The 19,864-nt window shown below is 43.2% G+C and overlaps 1 protein-coding gene across 2 annotated transcripts in view; it reads right to left on the bottom strand.

Annotated features, from left to right (window-relative positions):
* Positions 1 to 6,334: 6,334 nt before the first annotated feature.
* Positions 6,335 to 19,864, bottom strand: part of NOD1 (nucleotide binding oligomerization domain containing 1) — a 30,018-nt gene continuing 16,488 nt past the window's right edge. For both annotated transcript variants that reach the window (XM_019508823.1, XM_019508822.1), the window contains 7 exons: positions 18,659 to 18,742; positions 16,869 to 16,952; positions 15,367 to 15,450; positions 12,735 to 12,818; positions 10,314 to 10,397; positions 8,486 to 8,569; positions 6,335 to 6,818 (listed from right to left, as the gene is read on the bottom strand). In XM_019508823.1, coding sequence (XP_019364368.1) covers positions 6,746 to 6,818; positions 8,486 to 8,569; positions 10,314 to 10,397; positions 12,735 to 12,818; positions 15,367 to 15,450; positions 16,869 to 16,952; positions 18,659 to 18,742 — 577 coding nt within the window. In that variant the 3' untranslated portion in view covers positions 6,335 to 6,745. The remainder of the gene's footprint in view (positions 6,819 to 8,485; positions 8,570 to 10,313; positions 10,398 to 12,734; positions 12,819 to 15,366; positions 15,451 to 16,868; positions 16,953 to 18,658; positions 18,743 to 19,864) is intronic.

The raw sequence follows: 19,864 nt of genomic DNA, 5'->3' as shown, positions 1-19,864 counted from the left end.
ACCCTCTTAATTATGTTAGTTGGAAGGCTTTGTGTTTTGTATGAACATAGCTCATTTAAAACATGCCATAAAGAGTGAGCAACTGCATCTGAGAGACATTGGAATGGGAGTTGGAGCTTTTCATATGAAGGACATTTCATTCAAGTCCAGCCCAGATTCATTTGCCAAGAGCGGTAACAATCTAATGGCAACTGGGGACTCAGTGAAATGAGTCAATGGGCACATTGCCATTCCTAAGATTGGGTGCAAGATAAATTGCAGAGCCATTTACAGTGATAAACAGCAGTCTGCAGAGACCAAATGGGCACTGAATGGCAGTGGAGAAGAAACGCATACTCTCCTGTTCTTCAGGTCCTTTAAGAATGTGCTACGTGTAGCTGACCTTGAAGACTCTCCTCTCTGAGGTCTTGAATGCATGACACATTTTGATATGGTTTTGTACACCAATGTAAATGACACTAAGCCAGAGCAAACAGACGAGCAGCTGTTCCAGGGTAGCTGTATGCAGTAGGTGCTGTTTACAGTCCTTGCTGCTATGTGGAAGGGGTAGCAGGTAATACTTGCCTGTTGCTGCTTCCATCCCAATATAGCCATCTGTGGGTCTGACTTTAGTCCCAACCTGGGCTTGGGGACAGTCTATGCCTGCCCCCCCCCCCATATGTGAATTTAAGATGAGTTGTTTTCCCGTGCTGACTGGGGTGGGGAAAACCGTGTCTTATATTTGAATAAATATGGTAATGAGTTTTGCTCAAATGAGGAGCCTCAGCTTCAAATTGTAACACGTAATCATAATTGGACCAAGTTATTTCAGCATAACACTCCTTGCTTTAGTTGCTGCTGCTTTTTCAGTTTGAGGTGGGATTAAGCCCAGCTGCTCATCTCAGATGAAGTGTAAATAAATTAGAATAAGCCATGGGAATTCCTTAGTGTCAGTAGCTGCCTCTGGATCCCCAGTCAGTTTGTAGATTAGGAATCAGGCAGCTGGAATGGGACCCACCACCACCTCCAACACCTCTAAGCAAATACTGGTTTACAAGCCTTATCTGATTTTCCAGGGAGGCTATAGTTGCTGGCTAGAATGAATCCCTCCCTTGGGGAAGGTAATAGCCAACAGTAGTGTCAAGATGAATCAGTACAGTCTCTGAAGTACAGTAGGTGACATCCTACCTTGGGTACATTTTTGTCTATCGTGGTCTTAATGCTGTTTAATTCTGCTGGGGGGGGGAAGCTGTAACTCGCTCTCGCGCTGCTGCTTTCCTCTCAGATAAAATAAGATCCCCTGGCTGAAAAACAAAATGCTGGTGTTGCCTCCATTTCTAGTTTCCATCCAAGTTCCAGGTTGTGGTCTTGTTGCCTTTTGGCCTGGGGTTGCTGAGGTAAAATGCGACTCCTGACTGCTGCTGTTGTCTATGGCATAAGGTTTTATAACAGATTCTGACCTATCCCTGCCTACTTTGCATGATCACAACTGCAAAGAAATAAACGTGAATAATGATACCATTCCCTCTTCCCCACCCCCTGCCACCTTTAAGGTGCTGTGGTACTTGGGGGCACATGGTGGATTCTGTGCTGTTTCTATTTAAAAGGACTTGATGGATGCACACGGTAACTCTGCTGGACTAGGAGCAGAGTTAAGGTGTTGATGTTCCTGGTCAGCTCTCAAGGTTGCTGAAGAAGTAGCACATGGCAGAGTAAAGTGCAGTACCTTGGACCTAATCCACTGTTTTTTGGAGCAGCAGGAATCTTCAGAGTGTTTTTTATCTTCGTTTTTCAAACAGCATCTGCATCATATGAATAGCTGGGAAGGCACTAAGGTCTTGGACTTGCAACATGTTTACTGGTGTAACTTACTAGAAATTGGGAGTTACCCAAAGAAAAACAGTAAAAATACACCAACGTAAGTGTCAGTGTTGTGTGTTAGCAGTTATTCTATGGTAGCAGTTGCTCTGGGGTAGATATTTGCTTAGTGCAAATAGGTTCGCTGTAATAACAAGTACTGCATGCAGCTGACCTTAGATTACTGCTAGTCTGTCTGTCCATTCAGGACCTCAGAGTAAGGTGCCCTGATGTGAAAAACCATGGAAGATTCAGTTTTAGCATGTTGCATGTCCAGGTTCTTGTTACAGCTAGGTGCATAACTTATTGTGCCCTCACTTTGTGGGCAATCACCCCTTCTAGTTGCCCACCATGCCTTGATAAGTTATTTTAATGAGGGAGGCACCAGGGCTTCCTAAATTGTTCTTCCAAATGATCGCCAGGTGCATGTGGCCTTTGCTTTATGTGCTAATTGCATGGCTCCATTCCTCCCCTCCACCATGTCCCATGCCTCGTAGATGACATCCTTTTATAGATGTTTTCTTTCACTTTAACCCCCTTTTGGGATTCTTGGACCCTCGTTGGTCCAACACTCATCCCCTCACTAGGATCTGGACCACTGCTGGTCCCACTTAGCTTCTCACTGGGCTCTGGACCCCTCCCTGGGTCCCTAGGGACCTCCTCATCCCCTTAGTTCCTCCCCAAACCTCCAGGCTGGTTTAGGTGTTCTCTCCAAGCTGGCCTTCTTCAGCCAGAGGTGATGTTCTCTCAGCAGGCTCCCAGGTGTTATTCCTGCCAGCTTCTCTCAGGTCTGGACTTGTATCTGCCAGCTCCCTGGGTCAGCTGACCATCCCCCCACCCCCACCCAATTTAGCCCTGACCCACACCTGCCAGTGGCTTCACAGGCTGCCCAGCCTCTTAAAATGGAAGGCACCCCAATTGCCTTGCCACACTTACCTTTACATAAGGAGCCTTTTTAAACAGTCTTTTAAAAAGTTTGCACAAGTTTAGGTGATGTGCTGCTGTGTCTGTCTGATGCTGACATGAAAAGTTTTATAATGAATTCCCCCTGCCTCCTGTGATAGGGATGGGCCCAAAGTTAAAAGATGCAAACTGAGCTGGAAGTGAATGAGTTGCACTGGGTCATTTCAAGGGCCAGTCCTTGAGTAAGTCCTTAGCCCTTGAATAAAGATGGGTTTTTTGTTTCCCCAGTAAACCTGCAAGGTTTGTACCAGCCAAGTAGATGCTGTGTTGCCCAGAGCAGATAGGAATAGAGAAACACAGACTGATAAAACTGCTACCCTGTCTCTGGGGTTAACTTGTAGACCAGTGATTCTCATCAAGGGTGCTGGGGTGTCCTGGGGTGTAACAAAGGGTGCAGCAGGAAGTTTGAGGAGATAAGGGAATGATCAGGCTTTCCTTGCCTAGCTGCTCACCTGCCCCCACTGGCAGCTGCCTCTGCAAGGATGTAAGCCTGAGTCCTCTAATATATTAATTAGTTTTTGAAATGGGGTGATGCTTAATTCACAAAAGTTCTGGAGGGGTGCCTTGAATCTGAGTTTGAGAACCACTGCCATAGGCAGTGCATAACTGTGTATCCTCAAGCTGCTTTGCACATCCCCCTTCCTGCCATGTTGTGTTTTTTCTGGTCACTTGTAGAACCAAACTGTAGGGGTTGTTTTGCACTGGGAACTGGACCCCTACCTGGAGCTAATGAATACAGGACTGTTAAAGAGGAGAGAGAGCTCTGTACAAGGATTTCTTTAGCAAATTACAGTACTAACAAAATGTAATGGCCATCTTAATTTTTGCTTCCCAAAGACCTAAGTTGGAGCAAACACGGACTGTGCTGCTGGCTGCAGAGGCATAGCCTGGAAGCTTACCTCCAATATCTCAATAAGCTTATAGATTCATAGATGTAGGGTTGGAAGGGACCTTGTAGATCTAGTCCGACCTCCTGCCCCGGGCAGGAGAGAAAACTGGGCTCAAATGACCCCAGCCAGGTAAATGTCGAGTCTCCTCTTAAAGACCCGCCAAGGTAGGAGCCAGCACCACTTCCCTTAGAAGTTGGTTCCAGATCTTAGCCACCCTGACTGTGAAGTGGTGGTTTAATGTCTAGTTTAACCTACTCTCCAACAACTTACAACCGTTATTCCTTGTTACTCTGGGAAGCGCTCAGGGGAACAAGGTCTCTCCCATTCCCCACTGGTCCCCCCCCTAGTAAGTTTATAGACGGCCACTAGGTCCCCCCTCAGCCTTCTCTTGTGAAGGCTGAATTGGTTAAGGTCCCGTAGCCTCTCCTCGTAGGGTCTGCCCTGCTGTCCCCGGATCATGCGAGTGGCCCTCCTTTGGACCCTCTCAATGCTTGTGATGGGGAAAAAAACTACCAACATGCCAAGGATATTCAGCTTCCCCCCAGAACAGCAGCCATATTATCTAAAAACCAAATCCCTGGGGCTATTGAAGCCATGGAATAAATGTGCAAAACAGATCACTGTTGTGGCTGCACTTGGAACAGGAGCTGATATGTGGGTGTTTGGACTAAGGCTACAGTATTCAGAATGCTTAGGCCCTCTTCATATTCCAGCCAAAGGGCAGAAGCTTTGTGAATATGAATCCTTCTCTGAAGTTAAAGAACTGGAGTGGGCCTTTTATAACAGTGCTATATATAGTCAGCTCCTTAACACAGGGTCCAACCTGGTGAGCATTTACTGGCAGATTCAGTACAAGTTACTGTTAGCAATCCAGTAAACAGCTGTAACAGAACTGGACACATGGTTTGTAACAGACAACATGGGACAGCATTTGTGACAGTCATCCATGAGTGTTAGGCAGCAATTTTTTTCAAACATTGTCCCAAACTACAGAATAATGAAGCCTGATGGGCTGAGCCCTGATGGAGCACTATTCCATGCAGTGACATTTTATACTGAGTTGTCATCTCTGACTAGCCAGTAAGAGGAAAATAATGCTCTCAGTTGTAAAACGCACCCTTCTTTCCTCCAGGCCTAAAGTTTAATTCTTCCTGGAGCATGCTGGGCTCCCTCGGCACTTTCCTCCCCTTCTGGGGGAGAAGTTCCTGCTTGACCACAACTAGAGCCAACGGCACTCAGCACCTCTCAGGGCAGGCCCTTATTTTGTTGGTGCCTGCCACCAGTCAAGAGTGACTGGGAAGAGGTCAACGAGACCTACCCTTTGCCCCATCCCTTTGTCTAATTAAAAAAAACAGCTGTGAAGAGGGCTTTAAGTGCCTTGTGTGGGCAGATGTTTTGTGGTTGAAACATGCTGCCTGTGTAACTTGACCTTTTTTTTTGCTTTAGTAAACATACAATCCATATGTACAAATTGTAAGTTGCCTGATTTCTTAAGGACAAGCAAAAACCTCATCAGTTGGTCTTGCTGTGAAGAAAGGCCCATTGCTGATGTAACAGCCAAGGAAGAAAAGTCCCCTGAATATAACAAAATGCTTCTGCAGGGTTTGAAGTATGCTTAAGTGTGTTTGGGAGCAGACTGACATGGACTGGTGTGGGGGCTAGGAGGGAGATGGAGTGAGGCATGGATCTGAAATATACACAAGAACTTTCTCACATTTAATTTTTGCGGAGGTCTGGATTTTTTTTCCTGAATCTTCTTTGGCCTATCAGGGTTTTGTGGGCTACTCAGTGGTTGGGGAGTCTAAAACGGCTCTTTCAACAATCTTAGAGTAACAATGATTTAGCAAAAGAAAACTTTAGGAACACTGCCTAAGCCTTTTCTGAGTAGCTGTTGCTTTAGCTACTTTACATGTTGAGTGCTTGAGCTGTTTAACAACGGGGGGCTGATTGGCAGGAAGCACCGAATACTTGGCCCTCTGACATATTTCTTTAAAGCACCTCCTCGTGCATTCCCCAAATCCTTGCTTCTGAAAATCTTTTTCTCCATGTTCTAGCTCCACACTTTGCTTTGCATTTTAATCCCTCTCCTACACGTTCAGTTTCTCCATTCAATCACATAGAGAAGGAAAGCCTTTCATACCAGTGCCAACATGCTCCTGCTCTTACCTGCTTCAGGGATAAGAAGTTCCTGCTTGACTCGATCTGTTTTTAGCCACCTTGAAGCTAGGCAACTCGTACAGTATGTTGCCATCAGAGCACCTTCTAGGGCCAGGTGCCAAGGCAGAGTACTCGAGAGAGCAACCTACTTTAATTCTTTGGACAAGGAAAGCCATGCTGGCTATGCAAGCACGGGCTGCCCTTAGAGTATTTAGGGGAAGCTGCACTAACCAGCTCCTATGTAGGGGAAGGATTATTAAAAGTAATCAATGCCCTGAAGTCCAAGGTGGAGTGCTGAGTACTTGGTATTCCATGTAGAGTCAGCAAGAACAGCACCTTTGAAAATCAGCTTCCAGGTATCAGTCAGGAGAGACTAGCAGTGCTGAGGGCAACAGTATAGAAAACCACCACAAATGATTTACATTTCCATTGATACTATCCAAGTGCTTACAAACTTATTTTAGTGACTGAGTAGAAAGCTTGTGAGCTTTTGGATTTTTCACAAGCTCCTTCTCCCTTTATTGTGTATATAAATATAAATAAGTTAGTGTTATTTACACCTGTGTACAGAATACATCTATTTATCAATATACAAAGATCTGCCAGTGGGTGGAGGCTGATAACACTTAGCATTTTCTCTTCAAACACCATGCATTCATTAGTAATTAAGGCAACTTTGCACTCAGCAGAAGTATAGAGTAATAGGCAGGCACTTCAGTGGGGGCTGGTGGGGGGAAGCACAATGTGTTCATGGGAAGCCAGTGAATCGCACATCTCTCTCTCCTGGGCTGCAGCTCAACACTTGCCCCCAGTACAGATAGAGGCCATGGAAGCTCTACTGTCCAAGGGCTGAAGCAGCATTTGTAACACTGAGCTTGTCCAAACTGGAAGGTGGTCGCTCAAAAGCAAACAATCCGCTCTTCATTTTCAAAGGCTTTGGCCTCTTCCTGGTTTATCAAGTTCCCGTTTAAACTGTCAGAGAGGGTGAAAGGAAAGGAGAGTAAACCAGGGACCATGTTGTGGCTTTTGGTAATTCCAGGTCTCTTGCTTCTTTCAAAGTTTTGAAGCAGAGATAGGTTTCCTAAGGCTCTGTGTGCTGGATGCTTACCTCAGAGCACAGCCCAGCAGGGTGTGCCTCACACCCAGTTCACACTGGTGTCCTTGTTACAGATACTGAGGGCAACACTGTTCAAACGCAGTGGCTTAAATTACTTAAATAAATAGGTCCTGTGCAAGCATGAGAGCTTACTAGGGGCTTGGCACTTTAGAAAACTGAATCAGGGATTGGTTATCTCATGATGGAGTTAGAAGCACCATCCTTAGACAGCCAGACAGCCTTGACTGGAAGAAGGCCAAGACATGGCCTTTAAGTTGGCTATGCTGCTTTGAAAGGCCTGTGGGGTGACTGGCTGAGAATGGCATGACTCTTGTGAATGGTAACATCCAGCTACTGAAGGTTCGCAGCACTGGGCATCTAGTGTCAGCAAATGGACAAAGCCCTGGTCCCCATTTCACTCTCATTCATCTGTGTCACTATAAAAGGGACAAAACCTAATTTACTGGGCTATTTCATGGACTACTTAAATATTCTAGAGCAAAATGTTGTGTGTTGTCCTTAAAGTTAGGCTCCTAGATTCACATTTAGGTCCCTGATTTAAAATAGCCTAGTTTTCAAAAGTACTGAGCCCTCACCAAGGCCTAAAAAGGCTGTAGCCCCTCAGAAAATACAGCTACTCTCACTGGGAAACCTAAAGACAGGCTCCTGTGTTGACAACTCTTTCAAAACAAGAACTTAACATCCTTGCATTTTTTTAACTATGCGTGTATATGGGGGGGATGTATTATTTATTTCTATCTCTCTATATAGCTATGCGTGTGTGTGGTGGAGCAAACACTTAGCCTAAAAGCAGCAGCACTAAAAGTAGTCTGATTCTGCTAGTTCTAACAACCCACAGAGAAGGTGGAGGGAGTTTGGCTTTGTGCCTCAAAGTGTGCACATGGGGGTTGATGCCTCCATAATCTAAAGCAAGCAAATCTTGCAAGAAATTAATCTTGCAGTTTAGCACTTTTTGTGCCTGGAGTGCTGCCTGAAAAAAAATCAAAGCACAAACTTGATTAGCTAAATTGTGAATGCTAATTAAACACAGCTCTCACCTGCATCTTGGGTTAGCTCCTTAGCAGCATAAACACATTAAGAAAGAAAGCTGGAAAACATTAATTCAGGTTAAACAAAACTCAAGCCTGTAAAAGACCCTGATTCTTAAGTGGCCAGGTATGCAGTCAGAGAGAAGCCTATGGGACTGACTGTGGGTACAAGTGTTTGCATTTGGTCAGTAATAGAATGGTGAGTTCTTGCAGCTACTGGGAGACTGGTTCCATCTCAAGTGCAAATATCTGTCTTGGTCTGTTTACTATTTGGAGGCATGAATTAGCTTAGCCAAGATAGCTAGAGTAGAAAGTCACATACCTCACAGGCTGGAAATACACTGACTTTCTAGGAATTTCCTCTAAATTTTTTCTCCTGGAAAAGCTCCCCAAAATACCCCAAAACGAAATGAAACAAACCAGAAAACCTTCCTGCAAGCAGCTTGTAGTCAAGAGTGGTTTGGAAGGCAGCTTACTGAGACTCAGGGCCTTACCAGATCTCTTTAATGGCAGTGTTCTCCTGGAGAGCTTCACAGAGATACTGGGCCCCTTTGACTGTAATTCGATTCTGGATAAGCCTGAAAACAAAGCACTTTGTCAGTCCAGCTGTTCAGGTACAATTTGCAGCATCTCCTTCCTTGCACACGTGGCTAATGTCTGGGGTGTCTGACTGAGAAAACAACGCTTAATTCCTAGCTAAGCTTGACACTGAAGAGCATGGCTGGATGGCTGCCAGGAGAGGTGGTTCTGATTTCTGTCCCTGCAGACAGCATGTTGGTGGCAGACAGTCTCCCCATAGATGTACTCCTAGAAGTAGGGCTGGGCTCTTAGAGCTTCTTGATTACAAGTATGTGCATGTGTTTTAGGGTTATTGAGCTTAATTGTACAATTGATGGAACATCTGCTTTTTGATTGAAGAGCAGGAGCTGATTGCTCTCAGTGTGGGGTTTGGAAAGCTGAATCCACTGACATAAAAATGCTTTACTCTGATTTAATCTGTCAGAGTTATATTTTCTATTTAGCTAGAACTCTTCAAAGGAGCACCATTTAAGTGATGCAAACAGAATTTTATGTGCCTATTCTGTGGCAGGCTGACATTTTTTTTAAGAAGTTACTATTTATCATGTGAGAGACCCAAATGCTATTCTAATCCTGGTCCCATTTATCAAGCCAGTGAGAAACTGGAAGCCTTTTGGAAACAGGCTAGGGGTAAGTGGGTGCAAATCCTCTTGGTGAAGTTGGTTTCCATCAGGGTTGAAGTACTCCTGACACATTCCACTTCTGGGCAGATGTACATAAGCCACAGATCCAGGCAACTTCTCCAGCCAGTTTAACTGAGCCATGATTACTGGGTCCGTGGAGAGTTCCATCTCGTCTTTGATTACGGAGAAATGCATTTGAAATGCTCCTTTATCAAACATAAACTACCCCCTAGCATGAGTGTTTAAAAAGAAAAATACATAAAATGTACAAATACAGAAACTGAGGGAGCAGGGATCCTTACTAATAGCTAGGGGGAGGGGTTCACAAATCTGAAAACACCACTGATCTACAGTAGTCTGGCCTCACTCATCATGTGCCTCATAGTTTTTGGTGATGTCCCCCATAACTAGCAGAGGTTTGTAACTCAGATGGTAGAGAGAATTCGTTTTCAAGAACCTCTGAAGTAAGGCAAAGAGGAATTTACTTTAAAGGACCTTCTATACTTGGTCAATGGATGGAAATACAGCAAAACGCTGTGAATCCTTCTAGATACTAGGAGAATGTTTGGCTCCATCTCAAGTGTAAATATCTGCCTGGGCCCATTTGCCATTTGGAGACATGAGCTGGCTTAACCAGGAAAGCCAGGATATAAATTTGTCTACTGGCAGCAGTGACTGAGTTGTGCTGAGCCCTTATGCAGGCGCTGGTCCAAAGATATGCTCATGCTATTTTAAGAGAGATTTAGAATAAACTGTGCACAAAAGGTTCAGTTGTAAATGCCAAAACCTAAGCACCTCCAGTCAAAGTCTCTGTATTCTAAAAGTGCTGATAACTCAAGAGTTTCCACTGTTTTTGTTATGAACTGCCAATGTTTAGCACCTCTAAAACTTAGGACCTTTGCTGTTGTGCCTGAAGGTGGATGAAGGTGTCCAACTTCATGCACATTTTCCAAAAGCCTGAAAAATGTTAGAAGCAGCACGTCTTATTTAACTTGTCACCCAAACACCCAGCATATCCAGGCCATGCCCAGAAAGTTTATGGTACCTAAGCAGGCCTCAAGCTGAAGCCATAATGCAGTGGTTGTCAAAGAGACCAGACCTGTGTGTAAGTGGAACTCACCACAAATGTGCTAGCTTCTTGTTGACTTTCACCATCTCTGCAAAGCTCTCTGCAGCCTCGTCATCCAAGTCATTTTTAGTCAACCTAACGGAGGGAGACAGTTCGATCAGGAGATATTTATACAGCTCCTCATTTCACATTTTCATCTTTTGCTTCACAGTTATTTAACTTGCTGACAAACGCACTAAATTTTAGATAAGCCACAAATAGTGAGATAGTTCCTGCCCTTAGTGACTTCAAAGATTGGATGCAAAATACTCTGGGGAGAAGGCAAAAGGTAGGAGAGGGAAGGGTACTGGCTCTTTTGGTGAAAATGTGGGTGGAGGTGGGACTTCACTGATGTGAGTTAGGAGGACTGGGCCTTGGAGAACATACTGGGGGGGAGGAGAGGTTGTGCATTAGAAGAGGTGGGCAGTTCAACATAGCTGTAAGCATCAAAGAAAGCATGCGAGAACAAAGAAACTGCTCTCAAAACAAAAGTGAGATGAGAATAAGGGGAAAGTGAAGGGAAGAGTGGAAAGAAATGAGAGTAGAGCTGCAGAGGTTGGTGGGGGGCAGTGCAGAGGCTGGCAGGGATCTGAGGGAGGAAGAAGCCTGAATTTAATAGAGGCCATTAATCCTTGTGGTCCACGGGCTTGGGAGAATCTTTTTTGTGCTCTAGATGGGATTGATGTGGAGAATGGAAGGCCAAAGAGGAAGGGAGCTGCCTTGCTCTGTAACTAGCTTTTGTAGAGCTCCCAGTGCTAGCATTTACAGGTGTATCTGCAGTGAGCAATGTTAGTATTAGAAAAGTGTATGCCAGTATGAAGAACTATGTAAATGGGAGGAAGGCATAGCTGGGGACAGTGTTTCTATCTGGCTCAAGAAAATGATTCCAAGATGGAGGAACTCTGCTTGATCAAAGCAGTAAACCAGTCTTGGGCACATTACCAGTTGATAGTAGGAGTCTGGTGGTCCTTACTTTCTCAATATGCCACTGATGCTCAGCTGTCTTCTCACTGAATCTAGCTGGACATGAAGCTTTTCTCCCCATAGCCTGGCACCTACTTTAGCCATCTACACCTGTGCAAAGTGGATCTGAGATGCTGCCGCCACCACAGAATGGTCCTGTCCCACTTGCCTTGCACAGATTGCATTGCAGTTTAGTCTCTGTAAATGTCTCCTCTCATTGAGGCTTTGTTCTCTGTGTTGCTGAATGGCCAAAGTACAGTAGCAAAAGAAATGAGAGAAACAAATAGCCAGCCCCAGGCACCTGCAGATGGTGGGAGCTCCTCCAGCAACACAGCTAGGGCCATGGGAATGCACGTAGTCCACACTACAAACACACCCAGCCCAGTCTCACAGCAAAATTGGCAATTGCGTCAATGCATTTGTTAGGGGGGACCTTCAGGCTTCTCAGTCTGGGAGTTTCCTCCCCAGCAAGAAGGAGAAGCACTCTTAATACCCTGGAGTGCCAAACCCGCCTCTGTTTCTCCTGTGTGGGAGTGCTTCTGTTCTGTTCCCTCCCAGGCTGTGAGCTAGAAAGGGAAGCATCAACATTTGATCTTCCCCTTGGGGAATCCTACCAAGCTACCTCCCGTTCTAGTTTCTCTCTGCACTGATGAGCCCAAGTGAAAATCTTATCTTAGCAATTGGCAACAGGTAGCCTCTGTGGCAGCTTCTATATGCTTCCCTGTGAAAGGAGTTAATGCCTTTCTCTGCTTGGCTCAAAATCCTGGTAAGTGTGTACCAGTGGTGGCCAATCTTTTTGGCAGGGGTGCCACAAATCAGCCCTGCACCTTACCTGAGTTCCACTCCAATTCCCTTCCTCTGCCCAATCTGCTGCCCTGCCTTCTGCTTCCTGCCCTATCTTACCGCCTGTTCCCTTCCTGATCTGCTGTGCACCACACAGAGGTTGCTGGCTGGCCACTCCCATTCCACGCTATCAAATGAATGCGTGATTAAAACAGGGGTAGGCACAGTTACCTATACTAGCTTTGTTTTAGCTAGCACAGGTAACAACAACAGTGAAAATACGGTACCCTGAACTGCATCATGGGCTGTAAAAGATGACTTAGAGATGCTCTGGTTGCTAGATTGTGCCAAACCTCTTGTGTCTATATCTTCACTGCTATTGCTACCAGTGCTTGCAAGACGAAAGACAGCATAGGTATGCCTACCTGTGCTGTAGTTACATCTGCACCCTCCAGTGCAGACATATCCTCAGTGTGAAATATGCTGGGCTCCAGCGCTTCTTCATGAGAGACGAGCAACAAGCGTTGCTGGCTGTTCATGTTCATGCCCATTCCAGAGGGAAATGAGATTGACTTTCCCATGTGAAAAAAAATAGCTGCAGTTCTCATTTGCAGCCCACTGAATTTCACTAATACAGGCTGAATATATGATATATAAGCTGAAGCAGAATACAACAACATGGCTTACCAAAATATCCTCACAGTGTTGTTGTGCTGCATAGCTTCAGCAATGCTTTTGCCTCCCTCAGTTGTAATGCCATTGAATGCAAGACTGTGAAGAAAGAGATTTATAAAAAAAAAAAAAAGTTGAAATTTTCATTTCAAACAAAAATAAGTAACCGTAATGGTGTTAAAACTAATTCTAGTACTTAGCATTTAGATGGGGGCTTGCTTGCTCAAAGGCTTTGCAAACAGTAACTAATTAATACTTTACAAGTGGAAACAACTCACTGGCAGGCTTCTGTTGTAGAAGCCTGGACCCAACTCTGTTCTCAGTTGCACAGGGTTCAAGGTTTAGCATCAGGCAGTTTTATGCAAGACAGCACTCCTCAACCCTGAAGCACCTTGAGATCCTTTGCACTGTTAGGTGTGCAAATATGATTCACAAGATAAACCTGGAGATTTCAAATAAGAACCAATAGTGTTAAAAACATGATGACCTGTTGCAGTCTTTCTCAGTTCTTTGCAACAGAACTGCTCTATTATTTTTCTATACTTAAAAATAAAGTGAATATTAAGAGCTGACATTTTCCAAATGGCGCCTTGAATCTAAAAATGTTAAGAATCACTAAGTTAAAGGACTGAAAGAAGAATTGTGGTCAGTGTCTGTGGGAGCCAAATGTTTTCAAAAAGAAAGGAGATGAGCATGTAATGAACATTACATGCTTACTTGCAGACGCATTTGCCATAACTCTGTCAAATGATATACATTATCACAATAGCTGTAATTGTGGAAATGTTATTCTAGAACAGTGCTGCTATTGCATACACCTTTAAACTTATAAAATATATGCACGGTTTTCAGTGTAGAAGACCACAGGTATTGTTTTTAATTTGCTTCTCTTTCTTTAAGTGGATTTTGGCAAATGTGTCTGTCTAATATTAAATTCTAAGTTGTAGGTGTTTAAAATTCTGTTTAGAACCCAAACATAGGCTGAGCAAATCTTTCCTCTATACATGGAAGATTTGCTCCTGTGCTTTCAAGTTTCATTCGAGTTCCCCAAAATCCAGTTGTGGTAGTTGGATTCAAGTGGTGTAGATGTGAGTTTCACCTCATGTTTGTGCCAAAGAAGCCCAAAATCAAATGCCACCTAATTATATCAGACCTAGTAGATGACTACTAATAGAAACTTTCTTGGAGCAGAGATCCAGGAACTTTTCCAAACTGTTCACCTCTCCAAACTGTCCTCCACAGTGTAATCCTTGGATTCGAACCCAGCACCTGTAAGGAGGCAACAGCGAGGGGAAATGTGTGCAGTAGGGAAGAGAACCTCTGTACTGCCGGGCCTTCCTCCTTATGCCCAGAGCCAAGAGCCCAAGCTCTGAACCAGCCATGAGTATGCTAAATGCAGACACTCAGTGAAATGAAAGGGCAAGACCCTTCATACTAATACAGGGCCGTATTATTTCACATAGCATTTCGGGTCTGCTTCAAGAACCTCTGAAATCAACAGGAGTCTCTCCAGTGATTTCACTGGATCAGGCCCACAAACAACAGGTGGAGTTAGCTTCCTATTCAGGCATACGCTGATGCAAAAAAGTCTACCCACAACTAGTGAGACTGGCTGAAATAACCTGTTTTAATAAGGTAAGCCACTGCTGGAATAGCTGTGTGTTAGGCAAGACCTGAAGCATCAGTGTTTGCCAATGCCACGGGCAGGATTCCAAATTACGTCTGATCTGTTTAACAGTGATTCTTATGTTTCAGTGATCCTAAACATGCTGACCAGAATCACCGTGTTTGCGTAGAAGAAACTGAAGTGTGCCATCTTGTGGGGGAAATGAAAAGACTGGCTCTGTCTTTCAAAAGAACATTAATAATGGAATTCATTATCACTAGGAAACAGAATGAAGGTACTGGACAACAGAGGGTCAAAATAAAGAAGCAGGCACTAGACATGGAAAGTGACTTTGAAAAATCACCCTCAAGTTCCCAATAAGCATTTGAAAAACTGGCAAGAGATGAAACTTCCAGGGTCAGATTTATATTGCTGGTTTCCCCAGCTGCCAACTTCAATCATTTTAGCGCCAGCTCAGTACTACGTACTGAACTTCATTCTTAACAGAGGTCTAGCTGATTATGAGGACTACTCTCTTATAGTCCCCTACAGCTTGAATGTTGTGCAGACACTCTGCCCCCAAAGAGTTTGCAATAGTGAGCAATACTAAATAAATGGATCTATTTTTCCATCAGAGGGTGAACCATAATAATACTCACAACAACAGGGGCTTGACTTTCCATCTCCCTGCAACTTGTGGAATTATAGAGCAGGGCAAATGAGTCAAAACAGCAGTGCTAGGCACACTCTTTATGCTGGTGTCTGCCTCTATGTGTTGCAAGGTTACAGGGAACCAGGCCTCAGATTGCTATTTCAAGCACTGGAAGAGGAAGGGTGCCAGATGTACAGTTCTTCTTTCTAACAGGGAGTCTCACATAATCTAAAGAGATTTTTGTTTGACTTGGTAGCCTACTGGCCACAGAGAAAAGACTACATTTCTAACTGGTGCTCTAAGGTAAAGATGGTCAGAGGCAGGTGAGTTTTCAAAGCACTTTAGAAAGACAGCATTTCCAAAGCATTTTTTGTTTTTCTATTTTTTACCTCACGTTTGTTAAAGTAGGATGATTCCTGAGCGCATCAGCAAAAGTTTTAGCTCCTTCATCTCCAATTTGATTGCCCCACATTCTGGCAAGGAAAGGAAATCAGGAAAATCAGACACATGGATTTAATGCCATCCTTGTCAATGCACATTCCACTCTCCCCATGACCTTGTGTCACTAACTAGTGCTTCAGTCTTGTCAGGAATTTGTTACTCTTCACTTTCATTGAGCCTTGCCAGTTCCACTCCTAGCACTTTTCTGGATTAAAAGTCAGAATCCAGAGATTAACTCGGGGAGAGAACTCTACGGAGACCCTTCAGTTCTATCTCTTTATAGTGTACATGCAACATTACTCCCTGGTTCTTGTTCTACGGGAGATAGGGACCAAGATCCTGTCATTTCCCTGATTCAAGCCCAAATATGATGGGAGCAGTTTCCTTACTTTCCTGCATGCAGAGGCTGAGGATATGTCCTGCAAGAAGTGTGTAGGTGGGAAAGATTCATCCTCTCCCCAGATGCACACTAGGACATGTGCTCCAGGATGACCATTCCACATGGACATGCATACCCTGACTGCAGGTCCCCTTTCTTCAGTATCACACTGAGATAAAATAGTCATAAGCCTATTATTGTTGCAAGGGGCCTGAGGGACTATTACTACCTCAATGACAGAGAGCCAAAAGAAGGAATAAAAATCCATGGAGCCTGCACAACCTTTTGTATTTTTATGACTGCTTTCAAGGAATAATATTTCTAATTAAATAAAACACAAGTCAAATACAGTGCCAGAAGAAAGCTAGTTTCAAAGCTATGCAGAGTAATTCCACCACCTCCTGCTGAGGAACCTGACAAAATCCTTCTCTCCAGACCCCCGGCTTTGAAAATTCACCCTGTCAGAGGAGGTCTAAAAGGCTGTTTTTGAGGTACAACATTCTTCATTAGGAAAAACCTGATGACTCAACTCAGAGCAATGTTCAGCTTGGCAGGTAATTGGCTGGTACTCTTTTGAAATTGGTTGAGCTCTGTCATCTAAGCACTACCATTTCAAACAATTTCCCACAGTCCTTAGGCACATTTCAGGTTGATTAGAAAAGCCTCAAAATGTGGAAACTCAATATATTCTGTTTAAATGAACACTTCCCAAGCTAGGCAAAATTCATTTGGAGAGGTTCTAGCCTCCAGCTGAGACCACCTAAGTGCTTTGCTGAATGGTATTAGGTAGAAAGGGGTCTGCAGGCTGGGTGAGTTTTGGTTATACTTTTCAAATGTTGCTAGCGAAAAAGGGAAAACAAAAATGCTAACTTTCAACAGTGAAACCTGAATAAATCTAACAGTCTGTAATTCTACTCATTGTATTTCAGCTTTGCAAAGGGGCAAAAAGAGATGGTGCATGGCTGCCATTCCTACATGTAGTCGGCCAAATGTGCTACTAAGTGTCAGAGCTCCATGGCTGGCCCAGCATATGAAAAACAGGCAATACTAGCATTAACAAATTGTACTTACCCGATTTCAAACATTGTTTTGCTCTTCTGGATAGCAAGGGCAAGACTTTTCCCTCCTTCGGTGGTTATTTTGTTTGCTCCTATTCTGCACATAATATATTAAATGTTAAGATAGTTCTTTAAAAATTATTTCCATGTAAACAATCTGTTTGCTATTTGAGCTCCAGTTTAGCAACTGACCTTAATAGCCAAGTTCATTAATGTCAGAGGTCAGTTACAGATGTCCATTGAGTAACACTGCTGCCCATATTTTAACTTTTGATTATAAATAAATAGCCACTGTCACTTCCAGATGCAAAATATAATGAGAAGGACCTCACTTCTGTGCAGAAAGCCAGCACTTCAGCCCTTAAAGGAAAATATAGTCAAGTGTACTGAGGTGAACTTCAGAAACAAGCCAACTGCACAATTTTGGTTGTGCAGTTATAATTCCCTGCACAATTTAACACTGTCCTACTCTCAGCTGGGATTTTTGCCAGTCATCACATGAAACATGAGTTACAGGAGTTGCCACTGTATGGTGTTCCATGATGCCCCAAAGCAGAACACAATTTTTACCAGTGTGGAGCTTTGGAGGGTTACAGTTAATAAACCCAAGTTGCAACTACCTCCAGGCCTCAATTTGTTCAAATCATAGGGAAGATGGAGTACAGGTGATAGGTGTTGTCTCCATCTGCCAGGTGTTGCTGAAGAGGGCAAACAACACTCGAACAGTGTAAGACAGTGAAGTCTTTGGCCCATGGCAGATAGGGAGAATGCTTTGGTTTTGGCCTGTATGTGGATATTTAAGTGATACAAATTAAGTGTGATCTGAGAAAGGTTGGAGTCTTGATTGCATGTGCATTTGTTTAAAAAAATTTCAGACTGGTGACTCTAAATTGTCCTATTTTTGCATGTACATGTGATTCATCCCCTCCTTCCCATTCTCATCTAACTCAAATGTCATCCAGAAATTAATGGCACTCAATGGGTTTTTCAAAAAAGCCAGAATACCCTGGAAGATGTGTCCAATGTATAAGAAACTGTATCACACCCCTGAGATCACCATGGCAACAGCCAATTAGCATTTAGAATGGCTTTAAAGTACAGTACAAATATTTAAATAGGGAGGATGTGAGTAGTTCAAATTAATAGCAGACTGGATTCTGCCTCCCATTACTGTACTATTCCACAGGATCTCATGATTTGTTCTCACTCTTAGTTTTTTTCTGGTGGTGATAATTAAACCATGGGTTAATTTTCTGTCTCTGAATGAAAACTACTATTGTGCATGGCTACATGTTCCAATTTGCAGGAAATCCCCTGGAACTAATGGCAACAAGTCATCAGCTAAATTTTGGTAATTCTTACATGGAAATGTGATACCAAGATAAAATTCCTCTTTTTACATGTAGAAAGGTCAGGTCTAAACAAATGCAAAATTAGGTACAGTGATTGAAATTCACCCCCATGCAGAGGCTCACACAAAGTTTATTGATCATTTAAATCTCACTCAAGCACCTAAGACTGGGTTTGAGGAACATAAGTGTTATGCTGTCCTTTAACACAGGACTTAATTCTACCCACAGAACGACACTGTCTTCAGTAAAGGTTATAGATTAAAGAATTACAGGTAGTTATCCCTGTCAGAGTATTATAAGGAAGTAGGTAATGCTACACACTTATTTTTCTCCATGTATACATGTCTTAAACTTTTTTTGTTACTCAAGAAAATTCTCTCTCCTTACTTTAAATTTACTTTCTCTGAATTATACGTATTGCACAGCATAAAGGAAAAAGAATCTGCCATACTTAACATATGTGAGGCTTGGGCATTCTTCAATGAGTTTTGCAACATATTTGGCTCCAACATCTGTAATTTGGTTGTTGTACAGGCTTAAAAACAGTAAAAATAGATTATTTCACCTGTAAGTTAAATATATGCAAGCTGAATGATTTACAGCACCCATATAGTACTTACCTTGTTTGTAAGAGGCCTGTACAATAATTTGAGTAAGTCTTGTTTGATGTGCAGGTAATATGATACATTATATGAAAATATAACAATAAATGGATAGCTATAAAATTCAGATATCAGCCTGGGATTTATTTGCGGGAAGGTGCAGTATGTAGGCGAAAAGAAAACGTAAACATTCTCTTCTCGCAAATGCAACTTCTGTTTATTTCTGTACCAGAGCAAAAATACTGTTGCACAGTCACCAATAAAATGTGTGCCCAGTCTTTTAAAGGTCTCAAAATTCCTTTGTAAATGCATTGTGTTCTTTCCACAGCACAGTCAGATATCTGAGTAAATATACCCAGAGTAGGGCAGTGGTGGAGAAAGTACTTCTTGGTACTGACTTTCATTTTTCTTAAAGTAATCTTTGTGCAGCCATTTAACCAAAAGTAGTGAGTGAAGGTACTCTTTCCCACTATGCCAAACTTAACTAAAATCTGATTTTACCTTTAAAGAAACTACTATGCCATATATGGATAAGTGCAAGTATGGTTCTACAGGTGGAAGGCAGGATAGAATTGCACTTTACAGACTAGCCAAAGTAGATATATAGCACAAGCTCTTATGAGTTGAAGATCACTTCATCAGATATGTAAGAAGAAGAGAGAAATTTGAGTAAAAAGGCAAAGGAGGTGGCAGGCTGGGGGAAGAGAGAGGGGAGGAGGGCTGGGGGAGAGGGGGGAATTTCTCTCTCTATATACTCTGCTTTCTGTACATCCTTTCACAGCACCTGATGAAGTGAGCTCACAAAAAATTACGCTATATACATATACACCATATTTACTTGAATAGAAGACAAGATATTTTTCCCCAATCATAACAGAGCAAAAAGCCCCTCATCTTCCATTCACGTACACAGATTCCACATTAAATGCACTGTCTATCTTTCAACTGCTGCTAAAAGCAACATGTGCTCAGGAATGGAAACCGACTAGGAAGTTGATTAAATACAGCCAACACTGAGTATGTATGATTATGGAGTACCTGGCTGATTTTTTTTT

This window comes from Gavialis gangeticus, unplaced genomic scaffold (genome assembly GCF_001723915.1).
Source record: "Gavialis gangeticus isolate Ggan-Ray unplaced genomic scaffold, GavGan_comp1, whole genome shotgun sequence".
Lineage (NCBI taxonomy): Eukaryota > Metazoa > Chordata > Crocodylia > Gavialidae > Gavialis > Gavialis gangeticus.
The sequence above is the reverse complement of the archived record's forward strand: the minus strand, read 5'-3'. Positions and strand labels throughout refer to the sequence as shown.